This window comes from Dioscorea cayenensis, chromosome 5 (genome assembly GCF_009730915.1).
Source record: "Dioscorea cayenensis subsp. rotundata cultivar TDr96_F1 chromosome 5, TDr96_F1_v2_PseudoChromosome.rev07_lg8_w22 25.fasta, whole genome shotgun sequence".
NCBI classification, from domain to species: Eukaryota; Viridiplantae; Streptophyta; class Magnoliopsida; order Dioscoreales; family Dioscoreaceae; genus Dioscorea; species Dioscorea cayenensis.
Genome location: NC_052475.1, coordinates 29,475,943 through 29,496,284, shown reverse-complemented (window position 1 = coordinate 29,496,284; position 20,342 = coordinate 29,475,943). Strand labels below are relative to the sequence as shown.

At 34.7% G+C, this 20,342-nt stretch overlaps 2 protein-coding genes across 5 annotated transcripts; both read left to right on the top strand.

The window, feature by feature from the left end:
* Positions 1-911: 911 nt before the first annotated feature.
* Positions 912-10,738, top strand: LOC120261135 (GBF-interacting protein 1-like). Of its 3 annotated transcripts, XM_039268868.1 has the most exons (11): positions 912-1,186; positions 2,780-2,823; positions 3,730-3,856; positions 4,543-4,699; positions 5,910-6,505; positions 7,516-7,852; positions 7,978-8,245; positions 8,600-8,692; positions 9,560-9,809; positions 9,939-10,021; positions 10,145-10,738. In XM_039268868.1, exons 1-11 carry the CDS (start codon positions 1,018-1,020, stop codon positions 10,487-10,489), a joined length of 2,469 nt encoding a protein of 822 aa, XP_039124802.1. In that variant the 5' UTR covers positions 912-1,017; the 3' UTR covers positions 10,490-10,738. The 3 variants fall into 3 exon arrangements, with proteins under 3 accessions (XP_039124802.1, XP_039124801.1, XP_039124800.1); XM_039268867.1 differs by having other exon boundaries at positions 9,581-10,021; XM_039268866.1 differs by having other exon boundaries at positions 9,560-10,021.
* Positions 10,739-12,101: 1,363 nt separating this feature from the next.
* Positions 12,102-20,160, top strand: LOC120261449 (polyadenylate-binding protein-interacting protein 3-like). 2 transcript variants are annotated; one of them, XM_039269346.1, is made up of 16 exons: positions 12,102-12,260; positions 12,600-12,649; positions 13,951-14,074; positions 14,149-14,310; positions 14,475-14,605; positions 14,842-15,032; positions 15,481-15,658; positions 15,725-15,952; positions 16,293-16,405; positions 16,579-16,648; positions 16,748-16,781; positions 17,519-17,796; positions 17,928-18,071; positions 19,053-19,148; positions 19,277-19,339; positions 19,784-20,160. In XM_039269346.1, the coding sequence occupies exons 3-16, from the start codon at positions 13,957-13,959 to the stop codon at positions 19,811-19,813; spliced, it is 1,836 nt and encodes a 611-aa protein (XP_039125280.1). In that variant the 5' UTR covers positions 12,102-12,260; positions 12,600-12,649; positions 13,951-13,956; the 3' UTR covers positions 19,814-20,160. The 2 variants fall into 2 exon arrangements, with proteins under 2 accessions (XP_039125280.1, XP_039125281.1); XM_039269347.1 differs by having other exon boundaries at positions 12,104-12,260; positions 12,526-12,649.
* Positions 20,161-20,342: the final 182 nt, after the last annotated feature.

Below are 20,342 nucleotides of genomic sequence, written 5' to 3'. Positions count from 1 at the left end.
TAGATTAGATATAAATATAAAAATATTTAATTTATAATTTTTAAAAGCATTTTGACTAACTCAGCTTTTAACTTAAAGAGTGTTATAAGGGGGACAAATAAGAATGGTTAATTTTGTAAACACAATAAATAACAAATAGAAATATCCACCATAACCCCACCACAGTACACTGAATCAGAAACTTAAAAAGAAATAAAATTATTAAAAAAATTTAAAAAGATTAATAAGTTTTTATATTTCGCATAAATTAATAAAAAACGATACTATTTTTATTAAATATATTTTCAATTAAGTTTCTTGAATAACGTGGGTAGCAAGTTGCTACCCACGTCATTTTTTTTCTAAATAAATTTTTAAATTTTAAATTTTAAAAAATTTAAATAAAAAAAAACATATCAAAAAATTAAACCAAAATGCTACAAAATCCTATATCAAAAAAATTAAAATTTAAACTCTAATTAATAAATATTAAATCTTAAAATCTAAATCATAAAGCATAAGGCCTAAGCCCTAAACCCTAAATTGACATAAAAATCTATTCGATAAAATATCATTTATCATAATAAAATAAAAATCTAAATAAATGACACCCCGACGACTGATATTTATACACATATTTAATCTCATCGAAATATTTATTTCATCTCAGTAAATAAAATTTCCTAATTTTTTTTATATTTTTTTCAAACATTTCTAAATCTGTAAGGACTGACATATAAAAAGTGATGATTGTATTAAAAGTATTCGGACCTTCTTATTTTTATTTTTGTAAAAAAAAATATATATATATTTTTAAATTACCCCTTGAATATTTCCTAAATTAAAAACACCCATAAAAGGAATGAAATAACGACTCAAAGGAGACCATTTGCACGCACCGCTCTTTCTAGCTTCTCTGTTTTGAGTGTTTTCTATCGATCTTCTTCTCTCTCTCTCTCTCTATCTCATTTAGGGTTTTGCGGGGTTTCTCTCGCGAGGCTTCGATCTTGGGCCTGTGACGCTGGATTTCGATCGGAGATGGTCACGGGGGGGAGGTATGATGGCGGGGCGCAGGGGATTTCAGTGCGGAAAACCATCCAATCTATCAAGGAGATCGTAGGCAACCACTCCGAGGCCGACATCTACGCTGCGCTGAAGGAGTCTAACATGGATCCCAACGAGACAGCTCAGAAGCTCCTCAATGAAGGCGAGTTTCTTCGAATTTTGAAGGTTTTTTTTTCTGTTTTTTTTTATAAAAATTTTATTTTCGGGTAGCTTCTTGTTCTCTATTTTCGAAGACTTTTGTTCATCGGTTTATATTGGATTTGAGTGGATTCGTATTGTTGGAAAGTTCTGATTTTTAGGGTTTTGTTCTTGTTGTGTTAGTTTGGGGCTGCAGGAATTGGGGAGATTTGTAAAGCAAAAATGGGTACTTTGGAAAGGGGGAGTTTTTACTACGAGAACTCATGAATGCAGGCTGAAGGATTTTGGAATTTTGAGGCATTTTACATTTTACGGGGCACTGGTCTGAAGGGTAGAGTTTTGGCTGCTACGTGGGTGAATTTCTATACCTTGAACGCAATTAGACAGCACGGAAATAGCTGTGGTTGAAGTTTGATAGTTCAGATTAGTAAAGGACGGGAATAACTATGTTGGCTATTTTAGAAATCAAGAAAGCCAAAGACAGAAGAATTAGGGCTTTGGACCGAATTTTGGAAATATTGCTTGATACATTTCTTATTGCTGATTAGGTATAGTGATTATATGTTTTGATCTTTCAACCCTTAATGTAACTGTTAACTTAATTTTATTGTGGCAATTTGTTAGAGAAGTTGGTGATCATTTGTGAGCAACAAAAAGCAAGTTCAGAATTGCAGAGGTATAATGAGTTTGCCTTGGTCTCAAGTTCTAATAGCTTTGTCTATGTTTGTGTTTTGTTTGGGCCAAGGGCTTGTTCATTTCCTCAAGAGTGGGTGGAAGTCCCACTTCACTGAAGTAGTTGAAAGTGTTGGAAAAGTTGCACTTTAAGTGTTCATTTTGTAGGAAATGAAATGGCACCCAACAGATCAGAAGCTTCATGAGACTTTCAATTAGATCAAGATGGTTGGGGGAAGTGGGAGGATGGGAGGTTATATACTTTAGTTATGCAAATAATGAAGTGACTTTTTATTAAATGAAGGAATTGGGAGAAATGGAAGAACTATTGTTTTTTCACTTACAGTGAAATAAACAATCGAAGTGGGGGTAAGTCAGCCCACTTCAACCACTTCCTTCCTCTCACTTACAGTGAAATAAACGGGCCCTAAAAGGCTGAGTATGGACCTTTCGTTATTCTCTGCTGGCATAACTAACTTTAAAATATTCTTGATGGGCTTGAGGTGTTTGGTTTAAACGAGTGCTACACTTTGCTTATTTATACACTAGTATGCATGCATTAGTTTTGCCTTATAAGGAGATACTGACCAATCTTTGAGAACCTTGATGTTTTCTTGTGTTTACAATTTTGATGGTTGCATGCTGGCAACTTTGTAATATTTAAATAGATGATGCGGACTTTTTTATCACGGGAGAATACAGTGGAAGGTTAAACATAGTGTTTAACTCGCTCATTTTGTGAATCATCATTTTACTGAGAGTGGTGATCTTATGCTTTTTTGCTTGTTGATGCTTGAACTTTATGCCATATGCTGAAAACATTACCCATTCTTTTGTGATATTGCCTATGGAACTGTACTTATTTATCTGATATGCTTCATTGGCATAATGTCTTCTATTATTTACATTGACTTGCATATTGCAGATCCATTTCATGAGGTGAAGAGGAAAAAGGACAAAAGGAAAGAGGTATGCTCTGAGATGATTTTTCTAGTTGGGTAAATTATAGATCTTGCCTAAGATGAATTGTCTTTACATCAATTAATTCATTCCCACAATTCATTGTATGTCGTGCGCTTCTACTTTTGTGTATATTGACATCTTGTACTGAATTGAATGGTCTTTAGTATTTGGATCAATGGAAGGAGGAGGGATATATAGAGTAACAAAATTAAGTTGGATTTACATCTTTTATTGTCCTATTTTTGTTGTATCCATTGTTCTCTTATTTGAGATTTTTTTGTTTACCTGGAACTTTTTGAACATACAATTCTTTCCCTAGCCTTTTGTCTGTATATTGACATCTTGTACTGAATTGAATGGTCTTTAGTGTTTGGATCAATGGAAGGAGGAGGGATATATAGAGTAACAAAATTAAGTTGGACTTACATCTTTTATTGTCCTATTTTTGTTGTATCCATTGTTCTCTTATTTGAGATTTTTTTCTTTACCTGGAACTTTTTGAACATACAATTCTTTCCCTAGCCTTTTGTCTGTTGGTGTGTCTAGTTTTATTTGAAGTAAGCCCTATCTCATGTATCGTTTGACAAATTATAGGCCAGGAGATGCCTTTTTGCTGATTGCAGCAAAAGAACATCTCTTACTGGCAGTACTTTTTGTGGTTTCTTTTGTTATCTTGTATTTTTTGGTCTCTTCAAATTTTTTCAATTCCATCCCAACTAGTTCTACTCATAGTATTTTAGCTTTGCTATCCCACTTGTGTACTTTGACAATCATGCTTTATGTTAATTTCATTGTGTCCACATATCATGCTTCCTTGGCTTTGCCATTATGTTTTACTTAAAGTGAATTTTGATCTATGCACATTGTACTTATTTTAAACAAGTTTTAATGTGCATTTGTTTATGCTCTCAGAATACAGGTTATAAGGCTTCTACTGAAGGAAGAGTGCACTCAGAACACAACTTACAACGTGCAAGATCTTACTCATCATGGGATAGAAATGCTCGTGGAGGAAGTCAAACTCGAAAGACAGCACCTGGTAATGAGAATCTGCCAAGTTTGATATTGTTACAGCAAAATTTCTATTATAACCCTCTCTGAGCTATTTAGGAATTCCAATTAATTGTGTTGCTTGGCAATTCTGTACACTGTAATCCTTTGTCATCTCTCCTTTTTCATTAGCTTGAGAATAAGTAAGCTCTTTTTAAGTGGATTTAAAATACAAAGGAACACTATAGATGTCCTTGGCAAATGTGTTTTTGTAATGGTTGGTTTTAGTTATTCAATGTAAGCATTTTGCACGCCCTCTTGAAACAAAGAAAAGGAAACTATGTTACAGAATTTAATTTTTGTGTCCTTCTTGAGGTCCTTTGAATTTATAAATGGTGATTTGAACTAGTACCATGCTAAGTGAAATACATGTACAATTTCTGGTAGCGTGGTTTTATCAATGCCTGTATTTCTTCTGTTTAGTTTCATCTCTTGCGTGTCATTTTTTATTCATGGTAAGTTGAGTTTTGCTTGCCTACTGTAGTATTCATGGTCTACAAGAATCCATTTTTATTGTCTAGGGGCCACATGACACACCGGACGTGATTTTGTCCTCATGGTGTTGTATATAAGAAAGCCAAATGTGCATGCGTATGTCCTGTAAGAAAGTTATATTTCACAATATTATGATGTAAGATTTCATGCCTGTATTTTTAAAAGATATCAGATGTTCAGGTGCAGGAGTCAGTCGAGAGTTTCGGATCGTAAGGGACAACAGAGTTAACCAAAAAACAACTGAGAATCTAGCTGCTAACAAGGATGCCAAGACTGAGCCTGTTCAAAACTCATCTCTTGGCATTCAACAAGTGAACCCTGATACTGTTGAGAGAAGGTATTATAGTTTTCCCATGATAAAATTGTTTGGATTCAAACATTGCCTTTTTCGTTAGTCGTGGATTATTTATCACCTTAGATGTTGTCATATTGAGATATCATTGCCCTTACTGATGGGTTTTGTGACACACTGAAGTCTGTGTTTGGCATGTCTGGCATGCACAAATTCTTTTGATAATCTTAGCTATCCATGAGAATTTGTCATGCAATGCTACTAATCACATTAGATGTAAGTGAATGTCATTTGAAGTTCCATAATAAATCCTGCCCCCAATTTATGTTTTGTAACTCCATTTTAAGTACATTTAATAATTTAATAAAAGCAATATGGGACGCCGTGAAATCTGCATATCTTGAATTTTTCATTTTCAAGACGAAAAATCACTCACTTTTGTCTTTTAAAAAAAAATACATAGGTATGGACATTCTTTAGAAATTTGGTGTTTTATGGATAATTCTTGTCTTTTAGAAACATAGATAGTGGCAGGATGGCTTTAATTTTTAAAACAATAACAAATTCAAAATTTTTTGATGAAAGACTTTCTTGGATGTGGGTAATTTTTGTGTGTCAAAAATAAATAATAGCATCAAGAGATTTAGATTTTTAAAGGAATACTAGAATTACAATTGCTTATAGAAATATTGCTTTGATTCTAATTTGTTAAGTGTTAGAGCACCAATTTCCTTTTGCTTTAATGTATACCGTGAGAATATATGACTTTTCAATTCAGGCTTTGGTTCAACTTAATAACAATGTAACAATTTTTATTAGATCTTTTTGAATCATATGAGAGAATATATTATATAGTCTTTAATTAACTAGAAAAAGTGATTGCATAGGTTTTATTTGGTAATGCAACATAATAATATATTAAGTGAAATGAAACTACAAAGATTGGGCAAAGGCTTAAATTAGATTAAATTTCAAATCAAAGTAAGATAAGGATATAAATTAGATGGAGTTTAACAAATCAATATGAATTCAAGAACAACAATTATTCTATGATTTCTCAGTTCTTTGCGATGTAGGCTGATGCTGAGTAGATTATGGGTTAGCATGATGTTGTGTGTATTTTTGTATACAAGACATGTTTTTCTTTTTTGCTGTGCTGCCCATCTGCTGGTTCTCACAATTATCTTACATTCAGTTTGTAGAAACTTTGTTGGATTTTTTGTATGTTTTCTCATGCATTGATGTTTTTCTCTAGCTCTGGTGGGATTCTTACTGGGCAAAAGCACTCTGCCGCCAAAAACTCAGAGGGCCAATATCAGGGTTTAAATAGGCATGTGGGATATGCTTCAGGTCATGCTAAAAATGCAGAATCAAGTGTTGGGCTGAGGCAATCAGTGACTGACGAGATTCTTGTGCCACTAGCCAGTTCATCTCGAGTAGGAGATGGCCAAAGCAGTCCACAGATGCATTCTGCTACAGGGGGAGTAACAAATTCTCACATCGGAGTGTATTCTTCATCCTCAGATCCAGTTCATGTCCCATCTCCAGACTCGCGATCAGCGGGTACTGTTGGAGCCATTGGCTCTGAAGTGAGAGCAGTGGGTGCTAGGAAATTGTCTTTTGATCGGCCAGCGGGCCATCCAACTGTTTCGAATAGTTCACTATTGATTCCTCAGATGAGACAGGGTATTTCTTCATCAAAGGAATCTATTAGCCACTCATCTCCTGTTTCAAAGAGCTCTTCACAAACACCTGGTTTAGAGCCGGTCATCCAAAGCATGCCGCTGGTGAAATCACTTCCTTCAAGTCATTATAATATGCGATTGCAACAACCAGTGACTCATCAGAAAGGTATGGGTTTTTCACGAATTGCCTTAGCAATACCATTTATTCTGGTAAATTTATAAATGGAATAAGTATATCTGTGTGTGTCTTGATAGCTAAACGGAACAAGTAGATATCTAGTTCTACCTCGACCCAAACATAGTAGCTCAGGATCTCATTTGAATGAGGGATCTATTTCCTCTTCAGATGACATCTGTATCGAAGAGATGGCATCTGTGTAGTGGTTGGCTTCTTAGTAACATGTATCATAGAAAATTGAATAGGATTTGCTTTCATCTGCATGACATCACGGGCTTGCTTGAGCAATTTATGTATTGCACAAAAAATAAGAACACCCTATTTGTTACTTTTAAAAGATAATATGTCATCCTGCTTATCAAATTACATTTTAATGAAAATTGTGCAAGTATTCTTAACATTTCTAAGATTGATATGAAACATTTACAGCTTTTCAAAAGAAGCCAGCTGATGGAAGTTAGGTTCAAGTAAGATCAGAAATTGAAATCATATTGGCTTCTGAAACATAAGCGTTCACATGCTAGCAGGAATTTTTATCTGTCCATAATGTTAATGAACAAGAAGTTGTTAATGGCCATTGGGCTAGTGAAGGTAATTATAAGTGAGCAAGAGACTATCCTATCCTGAATGCATTGAGCAGAAGAGGAAAAAAAAAAGAAAAGAAAATGAGGAGGAATACCTTTCTTATGCTCAATGATTAATTAGCAAGGGGAGGTTGGGTTTGATTATCTAGTCCTTGCATGTGCTTATTTCGGCTATGCTAGGAATTTAGGAATGCCTTTGATCCTACTGGGTAAGATATTGTCCTATGCCTTATAGTTTAGGGGGAATTCTGTGAAGTAAGGCTTGACACTTCTCATCAAGAGGGTTCATTGATCAATTTTAATCTCTTATGTTGTGTGCCATATTATTTCTTTTTAACTGTTTCCACTCTTTTATTATTATTTCATTTTTTTCCCCAAGTTTTTGGTTAAGTTCTAATATGCATGACATTTTAGCAACACAACCAAGCATGGAATGGAAGCCAAAAACTACTCAGAAGCCTAGTTTGAGTAATGAAGAAGTTCATGAAGTACCTTCATTGCCATCATCTGACGTAGACGGTTCTGTTCGGTCCAGTGAGGTGGAAGCAGCTGGATTGTCTGATAAGGTGGCACAAGTTAATATCTCAAGAGTTGAGCATGTAATCATCCCCCATCATCTTCGAGTGCCAGAGTCTGAGCGGTTACAGTTGACATTTGGAAGTTTTGAATCTGGATTTCAGTTGAACAAGGATGTCACATCTTCTAAGGCATCTCATAGTGTTGAACTGCAGCATGATGAATCTTCCATGAGGTTGTTACCAGTTGTTTTTTGTTCCTGCTGATTTCATTTTCTGCGTAGCTAGATACAACTAAGAATGATGCACACATGCTTTCTATTTAGGCTGTGAACTTACCGCTTACTTGATTTTGGAACAGTGTCTGCACAACAGTTCAGGCAAGCTCTGGTGAGGATGAATCTGCTGATGACCAGGCATCTCTAGAGGACTCCCAAGGGAGAAACTCTCCATCTGAACCTCCAGAATTGGCTGCTGAATCTGGACAACCACAGCCTGAAAATGATGAGTCAAATCCAACAAATATGGAATCTTATGCTGATATCAGTGTCGTTCAAGGCCATAACCCACCCTACATTTCATCTGAGCCCCCACCACTACAAAATTCTCCAAGCCCACCAAGCTTCTCGGTTAGTCTGAGGCTATGAATTTTGTTATGAAATACAATGAGATCTATAATCCTTTTCTATATTTTAAAGTGCTAACTTAAGTTAGAGTCTTAAGGTCCTGATTTTAAACAAACAATTCAGGGCTTGCTGGTAAACGAGATATGGCCTGTAGGTATAGCCATGGTTATGTAAAGGTGTCTCATCTCTTTTAGTTGATTTGATTTTTAAATTTTTTTAGTTTTTTTATGTGATTTTGTTTTTCTTTGGCATGTAAATCTTTGCTGCTTTTGCTATTTGAAAAAATCTAGTATTTACACCATCCAAGTGAAGTTTCTAAGAAATTCTAAAACAATTTTCTTGTTTTATCTGGAACAGGCATACATTCCTCAAGCGAATTATGGCATGCCATTCTTTAGAACCACTGTGGAAGATAATGCACATGTGCAAAATTTTGTGTCTACATCTGAGGTATCTTATCCAGAAATTGTATATATATATATATTCCATAATGCTTAGTTCTCTTTGTTGCATTTAACTATTCGTAATTACTTTATAATTTGTATGCTAGAATGCTGTCTAATATTGCTGGGAGAACCCCATCAGTGTTCTTCCTGCATGTCAAGATAGTGTTAACTTTACTATGAGTTGTTTTTTTGCTCAACTGTGCATTTCGTTGTTCTCACAATTAAACTTGTTGAAGATTGAGTTAATCTGGCGCTACATTTGATTGAGTTTATGTGATATATCAGGGCTTTGATAATGTGGCTTAGGTGGCCAAAAAGTCTTTGAAATTGTATCAGGGCTTTGATAAGGGCTTTGTGGCTTAGGTGGTCAAAAAGTCTTTGAAATTGTATCAGGGCTTTGATAAGGGCAATTGAGTTAATCTAGCGCTACATTTGATTGAGTTTATGTGATATATCAGGGCTTTGATAATGTGGCTTAGGTGGTAAAAAAGTCTTTGAAATTGTATCAGGGCTTTGATAAGGGCTTTGTGGCTTAGATGTAAAATTGTATAGATAGATAGATTGAGTTTATGTGATATATCAGGCTTTGATAATGTGGCTTAGGTGGTCAAAAAAGTCTTTTAAATTGTATCAGGGCTTTGATAAGGGCTTTGTGGATTATTATGTCCCTGACTGACTATAAAATGTGTCCTGGACTAATGCCTCATGGGTATGCCTTAAATGGTAAAGTCTATGCACCAATTTTTTCAGACCCTAATCATCTAGGTGGGCTCGTATTTATTTGAAAATAGTAATGCATATTCAATGTTTTTTAATTTTGAGTTACCTCTAATTTTTATTTTTTTATGGTAATTGTTTTCTTGCATCTCAGCCTATGAGTTCTCATGCACAGAATGACAGCCCCCGGTCAGCCTTGATGCAACAGCAGCAACTAGTACAGCAGCAGCAGCAACCTATGGCGCAAATGTTTCCCCCAGTTCATGTCTCACATTTGCCCAATTTTGTTCCATATCGGCACATCTTCTCGCCCGTCTATGGCCCACCAATGGCAATGCCAAACTATACCGGCAACCCCACCTACCCCCACCCGTCAAATGCAAACAACTATCTTCTGATGCCAGGTGGGACTTCGCATTTAAACCCTGCTGCTGTAAAATATACAAATTCACAGTACAAACCAGTTCCTACTGGTACCCTCCCCGGATATGGAAATTTCACCAATCCTGCTGGTTATAACATGGCTACTCCAGGGACCATTGGGAACACTACCAATCTCGATGATTCAACCCGGATCAAATACAAAGACAGCAATCCCTACACTTCAAATCAGCAGGTACATTTTCAGCATTCTTGGAATATTTTGTTTTCAAAATTTCATGATATCTGGTCTTGTTCTTCAATGTTTCTGTCAACATTCAATTTGTTAAATATATCTCCTTATTTTTCTTTCCGACAGGCTGAGACGCCTGACATCTGGATCCAGACTCCTCGAGAACTTCCTGGCATGCAATCCACACCGTACTACAATCTAACCGGGCAACCACCTCAGCCGGCATTCTTGCCTGCTCATGCTGGCCATGCTTCATTCAGTCCAACCCCGCAGCCTCATGTATACCCAGGTCTGTATCACACACCGCAGCAGCCCCCAATCGCTAATCCGCATCACCTCATCCCCCAGCAGGTGCCCCCGGGCATTGGCGCCGGTGTTGGTGTTGGTGTCGGCATGGCTGCTCCAGGTCCTCAAGTTGGAACTTATCAGCAGCAACAGATGGGTCACCTCAACTGGTCATCTAACTTCTGAACTGAAAATTCCATTGTCCTCTCATCTTGAAAGCAGTATAATATATGTCTTGGTAGTTCTTTTTCTTTTTTCTTTTTTCTTTTTTTAATGTTGTCTCTGATGTAATGAAAGTGTCCTTTTTCTAGGGCATCTCTTGTTCTATTTAAGGGTGTGGAAGCAGCTATTTAGGTTTGGTAACCTCTCATAGTCTTCAGAGAAAAAAAAAACAAAAAAACAAAAATTGCATAATACATCATCCTTTGCTGATGCCATCTCATCTGATTGTGAAATTATCTCGTCAAATATGGTCAATGTATTGTCATATTTGTTTAATCATTGATGACTTTTACATTTCAAATTGACCTTAAAGAAAATTTTGATTGGTGGGAATTCAGAGGCATTATTTCTTTCTTGTGTACTTTTTAAATTGCACATTTCTAAATATTCAATGTCATAGATGACATATGTTTATTTATTTATTTATTTTTATATTGTGTAATAATTATTTATAGAATAAATTTATAGCTTGAAAAGATATTTATAAAAAAGTTTGATGGAATTTTATCTTAAAGATATTCAGAGGGAGATATACATGAAAAGAATCACAACACAACAATTTTACAAGGTAGTATATAAGAAGGCGGAAAATACATGAAGATATATATACACACACACATAGTATTCACACCTGACATAGGGTTTATTTGAATTAGCTTTTGAAAAATCCAAAAATGCTTTTTATATAAGTTAAGCATTTCTAGGTTTAAAAATTGAAAAACGGTTTTTTTCGAAATTAGTCATGACCACTTTTTGAAAAAAACTGTTTTTTAACTTATTTTTACAGCTTCCGTTTTTACAGAAAAGCTAATTCAAACACAAAATATAAAAAAAATACTTAACTTAATCTGCAGAAACACTTTTTTTCTAGAAGCATTTCTACTCAAATGAAAAAAAAAAAAGAAACTTTTTTGAGAAGCCAATCCAAACAATGCCATAATTGTTATGATTTTGATAATAATGTTTAAAACTTAACTAAGTATATTTTTACTTCAATTTTTTAAAACAATTAATTTAAGTTTTAAAAATTATTGAAGTTTATACAATACAATTCTCTAATAACTTATAATCAACAGAATTTTGTATTTTAATGAATTTTTTATATGAAGGGTTGATAAGTTTTAAAATTATCAATGTTTTTTATTAATTATTAATATTTTTAAATTATAATTTACTTTTAAAATTTTGGTACATAATTAAAGATAATTACAAATATTTAAATATTATTATAATATTATATGATTTTAGTTGAAAAACTTTTAATGAAAAGTTGAAACGTGGTAATACACTTTCCTACTTGAATATATATATATATATATATATATATATATATACTCTTTTTTATGATATTTATATTATCTTATTGTATTCGCTAAATACAGTGAGAACCAATACACAACATAGATAAACTCTATTATTGTTAAAACTTAAGTTCAAATTTAAAAAGAATGTAAGGTTTATAAAACTATTACATTAATTATCCGAATATTAATAAAAAAAATAAAGTTTTGTTGCCTTTATCAGAACAGTTCTAGTTTTACCATAATACCCTCAAATTCCGCGAAATTATCTAAAACCACCCTCTCTCAGACTCTTCTCTCTCTGTCTTAACCTCGCCTGGCTTCTCTTGCTCCTCTCTTTCCACTTTGCAAACCCTAGAATCTCCGATCCGTTCTACGGCGATCCCAATACCCTCCCCTTTGTCTCGATCGCTGATTATTTCACTGCGTTACAGGTATGAATTGATCGAAAGTTTGTTTTTTGGGGCTCTATTTTCATCTAATTTCTCGTTGATTATGCCCTTCTTTTCTAAATTTTACAAATTGCTTGAAAAACATGAGGCAATGAGAATTTCCTAGTGTTTTCTTAATTTTTGTTGGTATTTATTCGTCGATTTGGCCAGTGTGGAGTTTGATGTGCAATGTTGTTCTTCAATTAATGGTGGATTGGTTGTTGGTCTTTCCTTTGGATGAGGTTTTGATCTGGGTTTTGCGTTTTAGGAATTTGATCTGTTCAATTGATGCTCATTTTGGAAGCGCTAGATGATCTTGGGTTTTGATTTGCATTGCTTCAGGTCGTGGTGATCTCTGACGAAGGCTGAGGGGTTGCGCTCTTCGTTATCTGGTAGGGTGCTGTATTCCAAATTCATCTTTTTTTATTATTATTATTTTTATTTTTGTCGAACAGGAATCATTTTATCCTTTACTTGTTGGGGAAATAGTAATGATCATATGTTCTTCTGCCATTACTGCGCCATTCAGTGGAGCAAGAGGCAGTTGTTCATTCCTGTCAAGGGATATAGGATTTGTGGGATATATCCATCCACTTTGCTTTTATAACCGTTCCCTGCTAAATACTATCTAAATATTGTATCCAAGTAAAACCTAGTTCAATCGCATATATTTCATTATTTACAAGTGCTTACTTTACATGTGGAATTTCTGTAGTTGATCAGTTATGGGCCTATGGTGGTGAATTGTGGCCTTTTTTGTTGTCTTTTTTTTCTGAGATATATTATGTAGACCATATAAATTACTAGTTTCATTCTTATCCTACTGCTATAGGTAGCTATTCATAAAAAAATTGTTTGGTCCTATTTAAATTCAAGCAAAATTCATACTTGTATTCATAGTTGTTCGTAGAAGCTGAATAATCTTATTAATCTTCTTTTTCTTTTTTTTTTTTTTTAAAATGATATTACTGTGAATATTCGATATTAAAGAATTTTGTTACTACTATAGCTCATCTCCTAATGAAATATTGTTCAGTCAGCTTGATGATTTAAACGCTTAGATGTGCCCAAAAGAATGAACACTCAGTTATTTTAACTTCATCACATGGTTATATTTGAGATATGTAGGCTAGATGCTTCCACTTTTCATTTTTGCTCTGGGAGAAGGCTATATACTTGTGGCCTGCACATGACGCCGTACACCTAGGTCTCAAGATGAGAAAAGTTGATTTGTATCTACTTATCAAATGCGAATTTGCAATCAACTTTTATATCTATCTTGAGCGTAAATGGTACTGTTGTATGCCATGGCTTTGATCATTAGTCAATTGCTATGGGACTTTCTGGAGTAGGTTCAAAGCATCAGATTGTGTCAGTAGTGATGCAATCAGATTTTTTTTTTTTCCATAAAATAAGAATTAAAATGAAAACAAATCTGATGGTTCAAATGGAGATTCTTTCATTTTATTGCTAGGCTATTCTTAATGCCATTTCATATGGCTGAGAATGATTACATTTCATTATAATTTGTTTCATGTAAGTTCTATTTACAATTTTTTTACATAACATATCTTTCCTCTCCCCATGCTGTACACCTCAAAATTGGTTATTATTTTTGGTTCTCATGCCTTGCATCTTATCATATTATCACTCGAAGTTCATTTGAGTTGATCATATTTATTTGCATCTGAAGCTGGAAATGAACCCTCAACAATGTGCACTGCCCAGATCTTCAACCAATGGGATTGGACGCCGGAGAGAAATGAACCTTAGGGTAGAGAATAAGATGCATGGGAAGTCAGCATCCAGCAGTTTTGGTAATTCAGGCAAATGGTAGTATTTCCTTTGTTATTGCTTAGTTTCTGTCATGTTTAACTGTCGTGCGATATAGGCCTTGCGAATGGAGACAAAGGGGTTAGCTTTGCAAGCCCTTCTCATGATCGACTTATATTTGTCATGACATGTCTCATTGGTCAGACTGTAGAAGTGCATCTCAGAAATGGATCTATAATTTCTGGAATTTTTTACACCTCTGATACTGAAAAAGATTTTGGTAAGGGTTATTCACTTTGGTGATTCCTTTCATATTGTCCAGATGTTAATGCTGATGTTGTTGGAATGGTTATCCTCTCTATCTTTGGAAAAAATTCATCTGAGTTCTTTTTTTTTTTGTAAATTCTCCGAGTTTACTTTCTAAGTTGCTTCTAACATCTGTAGGAATTATTCTGAAGATGGCTCGAGTCATTAAGGATGGGTCAAGCAAAGGACAGAAGCCTTTTCCTGATATTGTTAAAAAGCCTCATACTATGATAATACCTGCAAGAGAACTTGTTCAAGTTCTAGCAAAGGTATTTCTTGATTATACTGATTTAGTTATTTGCCTCTTGATCTAATGGAAAGATGTGAAGGTTACAACTTTTTTTGGATACTCATGTGAATCCAATTAACCAATCCACCCTTTTCTTTCTGAATCATGGGACTAATGTTTGAAATTTTTATTTTATGTTTTCTGATTTAAATGAGTGAATTGTATTTTAATATGTTAATGCTGCAAATGTTTTTTATATTTATCAAATTTTTTTAGGATGTGCCACTAAGTGTCGATGCATTCGCCAATGGCAATGCACATGATAAGCTTCAAGACCTCATGATAGATTCTGCCATATCACAATCTCATCATGTTGAAGTAGGGAGGGAACTGAAGCCCTGGACTCCTGATAAAGATGATCCAGAATGTCCGGAACTAGATGACATATTTGATGGAACTTGGAACAGGTAGTCTGCAAGCAGCATTTTGTGATTGCTGAATCCTGTTACTTGCTTTTGACTATTAATGCTCATCAAGTTCTTCCTTATTATTATTTTTTGCTGAACATTTTCTTTACCAGCAAATCTGTTTTGTGCCTTTTCTTTTGCGTGTTTAGTTTTGGGGTTTTTTCAACAGTTTCCAAGTATGTGGTATAGGTTTTTTTTATTGCTTCATCGCCATTGTATTGCAAAACTCAACTTTTTAGCTTTGGTTAGATAGGCAAAGCTTTGCTTCTATGTTACACACTATGCAGCAATACACCAATTCTGTTGGTTTAAATTTGCTTTTTAAGCTTACCTTTTTGCTGAATGATATATTAGTAATGCTTTTTTCACTAGCCTTCTAAAGAATGCTCTTGGCGCGCTGTCCCCTTTCTTTACAAATTTAGTAATATAGCATATACCTTAAATTTAGGAACTGGAATCAGTTTGAGACAAATGAAGCTTTGTTTGGGGTGAAGAGCACCTTTGATGAGGAGCTGTACACAACAAAGCTTGAAAGAGGTCCCCAAATGAGGCAGCTTGAAAAGGAAGCTATAAGAATTGCTAGAGAAATCCAGGAAGAGGATACCAAGGACCTTCATTTGGCTGAGGTAAATTCCCTATTAATTTTGTGGATCTTACTTGTCATATGAAAAATTTTACAATGTACTTATCAGGAAAGAGGCATCCACTTCCATGGAGATCACGACCTTGATGAGGAGATAAGATTTTCTGCGGTAAGAAGGGATATTGATAGCCGCAAGTTTGCGGAAAGTGAGAATGCAAAATTAGATACCTACAATCCCAATAAAACGCTTAAGTCTGCTATTGGCCGATCATATTCTGATATTGCGAGAAGGGGCATAATTGATGAAGCCCGGGCATTATCTACTTGTTCTTCAGTGGTAAGCCTCATTCTCTCTTTCTAAATATCATATTGTATTTTTCCTCTTCTGTTAGCCGTGTAACTTACCCGAATTCATACCTGAAATGAGTGAGAAATCTGCCAGGATACATTATTGTTATATATTTGGACAAACTCAGGTGCTCAGTTAATGTGACCAACACAATTTTGTCACTATTGTCATTGTTCTTGTTGTTATTGTTGTCATGAACTTCAATTTGATTAGATCTTCTTGAGCATTGTTTTGCTGTGACTGCATATTGATCATGCTAAAGTTCGGTGGATGAAAATTCCAGTTGTTCCTCATAATTTCAAACCATTTACATCTCTCTGATGTATAGGATGAAGAGACTGGTTCCCAAATCCCTGCCGATAGGGTTTTAAATCCTTCAGGTTCTGGTGATCATCTGAACGATTGTATTGCAAGGAACTCCCAAAGTATGGATGATGGCAGGTAACTACTCTTGATGGTAATATATATTGTTTCTTCTGCTTGGATAATAAAATAAGTTATTTTCTTCTTCTTAAAAAAGAAAGAAACAATGGTTTTATCGTAATAGTTAATTACAAGTGTTATTTGGTCCCTTATGATGTAACCTTTGATCTGACATGCAACCCAACTATTAGGTTGGATGAGGTGCAGGCCAGTGATCAAGATAAAGAGAAGGGTTCTGCAAACAGATGTGCAGAGAGAATCGTATGTCAACATTTGATGTATTTCATATTGTGTTTCTTTAGATAAAAGGTTATCAGCTTGACACTAATTTGTTTCTAATGTCTTTTTTCCCACTTGCAGTCACATGAGGAGGCACAAACTGTGTCATTTAATGGTCAGTTAATGCTAAAATTTATTTCCCTTCATTTTCATCTTTTTCCTGGCTTCCATTTATGGTGTTCATTGCATTCCTTCTAATAAAGCAATTTGACAGTATAATGGTCATGCAGAACAACTTTATTATGATGCTATTTTCTCAATTAATTTTGTGCATAAAGTGTGAAATTCCTAGTCAATCGACTCAATCCAAAACAATGACTGTCTAAATGAAGCTATTCAGTGTTCTTTGGTTATGATCATGTATGAAATTGATGTAGTCTGGAAAGTGTGCATAGAACCATAGCTTAGTTTGATTGCCACTATCTGGAGAGGGTTAAAACTCCTGCCAATTGGTCATAATATCACGTAACGAGCAACATTAATGATAAAGAGTGAGGGTTGCCGATCATGTGGAAAAAATGTGGATCATGATGATTTTCTTGCAGTGTTTGATACCTTATCTGTATATTTTCTACTAGGTGGTAAATTATTCTCAATAAGATAATGAGAAGACTGATTAACTGTAATCTTGTTAAAATTTCTTTTTAAAATTTTCTTCTCTTGTTTACACTTAGATTGAACATGGAGTATGTTACTTTTCATGTTAGTTTGAATTGTTTATGAATATTTTGCAAAATAAAATCAGGATTGTCTTATTTTATAATTTGAGTATGTGCAGTCTAAAACTATTGGGATATGTACTTTATGGAGGACTAGATTTTAGGTTCATATGTCTTATATTTACTCTTGTAGATGGACAATCATTGAGCATTGTTGAGGACTTGTCTGCTAATGCTGCTGCATCTGCTCCTGGTCAAGAGAATGAACACTCCTCTTCTGAACGTTTAGATTCTGGCAAAAAATCTGATGCTTCTGAACCTGTAAATCTGTCTCTACAACCTGCTGGCTCGACTTCGTCCACCTCTGAACATCCTGGTGCTGGATTAGTTTCCAGTCGCCCAGGTTTATCACCAAGCTCTTCAATGGGATCATTGTCTTCAGAAAAATCAACTTTGAATCCACATGCGAAGGTGTATTCACTTGTGGTTTATCCTTTCAATTTAATTTTATCCAGCTTGGCATGTCCTTGCTTTTCATTATTTGATTTTCACATATTGTATTGTAAATGACTCTCTTTACTCTTGTTTTTCAAATGATGCAGGAGTTTAAATTAAATCCAAATGCTAAGAGTTTCACTCCATCATCTTCTTTTAGACCACAAGTGCCAGCTTCTGAAGGGTCCTTCTATTATGCAAATAATGTTTCTGCTGTTCCACATTTACACAGTTTACCTGTTGGTGTTGGGGTAAGATTTGTGTACTGAATATTATCTCTTTTCCCCTCATTTTAGCTCTTAAACAAAATTGCCTAGATGCTCATTGTTTTTACGTGATTGCTGACTACCTTGTGTGCCATTTATTTTTACTTTTTGGTCTGCATTTGATTTGTTTTATTTTGTTTTCTCTCCTGTGAAATCTCGATGAATCATAATGCTAACAGCATAGTGTTGACCAGTGGACCTTCTATAGGTTGTTTTGGTTATATTTACTGAAGGGATGAAGATGTATCCATAAGAGACCAAGGACTCAAGCAGACCATTCATTTGTACTATCTACCTTTAATGGGCCTATCCATGTAAATTGTTGGGTGGTGAAATTTGCATATTTAGGTTTACAGAGGTGTTCTTGTGGGGTTTGGATGTGGCCCATGTGGGTGAGATTATAATCGTAATATTCTCTATGTAAGTTCATCAATTATGATTTCAACAGTTCAATTTTTTTTATTTCTAGATTTTTTAGAGAACTTACGGGGCACTCATGATTTATTCTTTTGTGGATGTGGTATTGTGCAAGAATTTTAACTAGCTGGGAGCCTGTAATATGGGACTCCACTATGTAAGGTCCCATACATGAATTTTGACTGAGGGAAGCCCTTGATTTTATTTTTCTTCTTTTGTTTTTGGTTGTTTTGTTTTTTCTTTTTCTTTTTCTTTTTTGAAAAAAATTACACAAGAAACTGAAATGTATACCAATGGAGTGCTTGATTCATTTTTTCGTGGGTGATGTAGCAGCTTCTGATCCCACTGGCAATTGCTTAGATGCAAGTAAAGTTTTATTTTATTTTTCTTTGTCCCAAGTTTGTAGATGGTGGTTATCTTGTTAATCATATATGATTGGCTTCATGCTGCCACTCTGATATCCAGTCATAATTCAAACATGTTCTTTCTTCTTATTTATGCATTTAATTTCATATGACTCACTTGATATAACATGGAAAAATTTTGTAGATGGGACCATCATTTGTGGGCCCTCAGCCTATCGTATACAATGCACAGGCTACACAAATGCAATCTCAGCCATTTATTCATCCTAATGGCCCTTTGGTATGTCATCTAAAATTTATGCTATATATACATATGTATTAAGAAGATTACCTCTGTTCTTGGATTATTCAACTGGGCGGTCTGTTTTTCTCATCTTAATGCTTGGGTGATTTCATCATCATTTGCAGTATGGGCAGCAGATGGTTCTGGGGCAACCTCGGCCTGTTATGTACATGCCAGCATATCCACCAGTGAGTCAATCTGGGATCTCCCTCCATTTCATTGTGTCATAGTTTCTTTACAACAATATATATATATATATATATATATATGCAGATATAGAGCATGCATATTATTCCGCTGCAGATCTGTTTAATGTGAATCCTTTAGATCAGATTTTTAGGCCATTCATGGTCAAACTGATGTTGGTCTGCAAATTTGATTTTCAAGCCTTACCTTCATTTAATTTTATTTTAATTAATTCTGTCATTAACAAATGACCTTTATACACTGGGATGCTTGTAGTAATCACCACAACTAATTTTAGAGTTTGTGATATGTTATCTCTTTACAACTTTTGTGGACTTTGAGAAAGATCAAACAAGTTTAACCATGTGCAACATTTCATTTTACTTCATCTAATTCTCCTTGGAAGTTTATATAGTCTGCTTGATCTAATACTTGGCTTTTTCCAGGAAATGACATACAAAGGAAGAAATTTTTAGCACAAAAACAAGTGCCATACTTTGTATTTTGGGTGGTGGATGGCCGTCTGCTGACGAGTTGCTACTCCGGAGCATATTAATAGTTTGTGAGCACTAGAGGCATGCATGAGACATAAACTTACAGAACGGCTTTTGGATGATGATGTGGTCATGGAATCTGCTGGTTTCAATAACAAGAATTGCATGGGGAAACTGGATACAGTCTAATTTACTGTAGCCCAAGTGTAAATTAATGGATGTGACTTGAATTTTTATGACCTTAACAACTGAAAGTTCTGATATTCTCAATCATTTGTTCTCTTTTGATATCATGATTTAATCCAGAACAAACATTATTGAAGGCTCAATTTGCGGCACATGTGTATTCCTTTTTTGAAATGCTTATATATTTTCTTGAATTATTTTTGACTAGCATTTAAGGTAATAGTAATAAAGCACTGTTAACCACCCTAAAATTAGGGTTACAAAGTCTGAAATTTTACAGGTCATTTGGGTGATCCATTATCTGGATTTGTCCTGTGGCATCCAT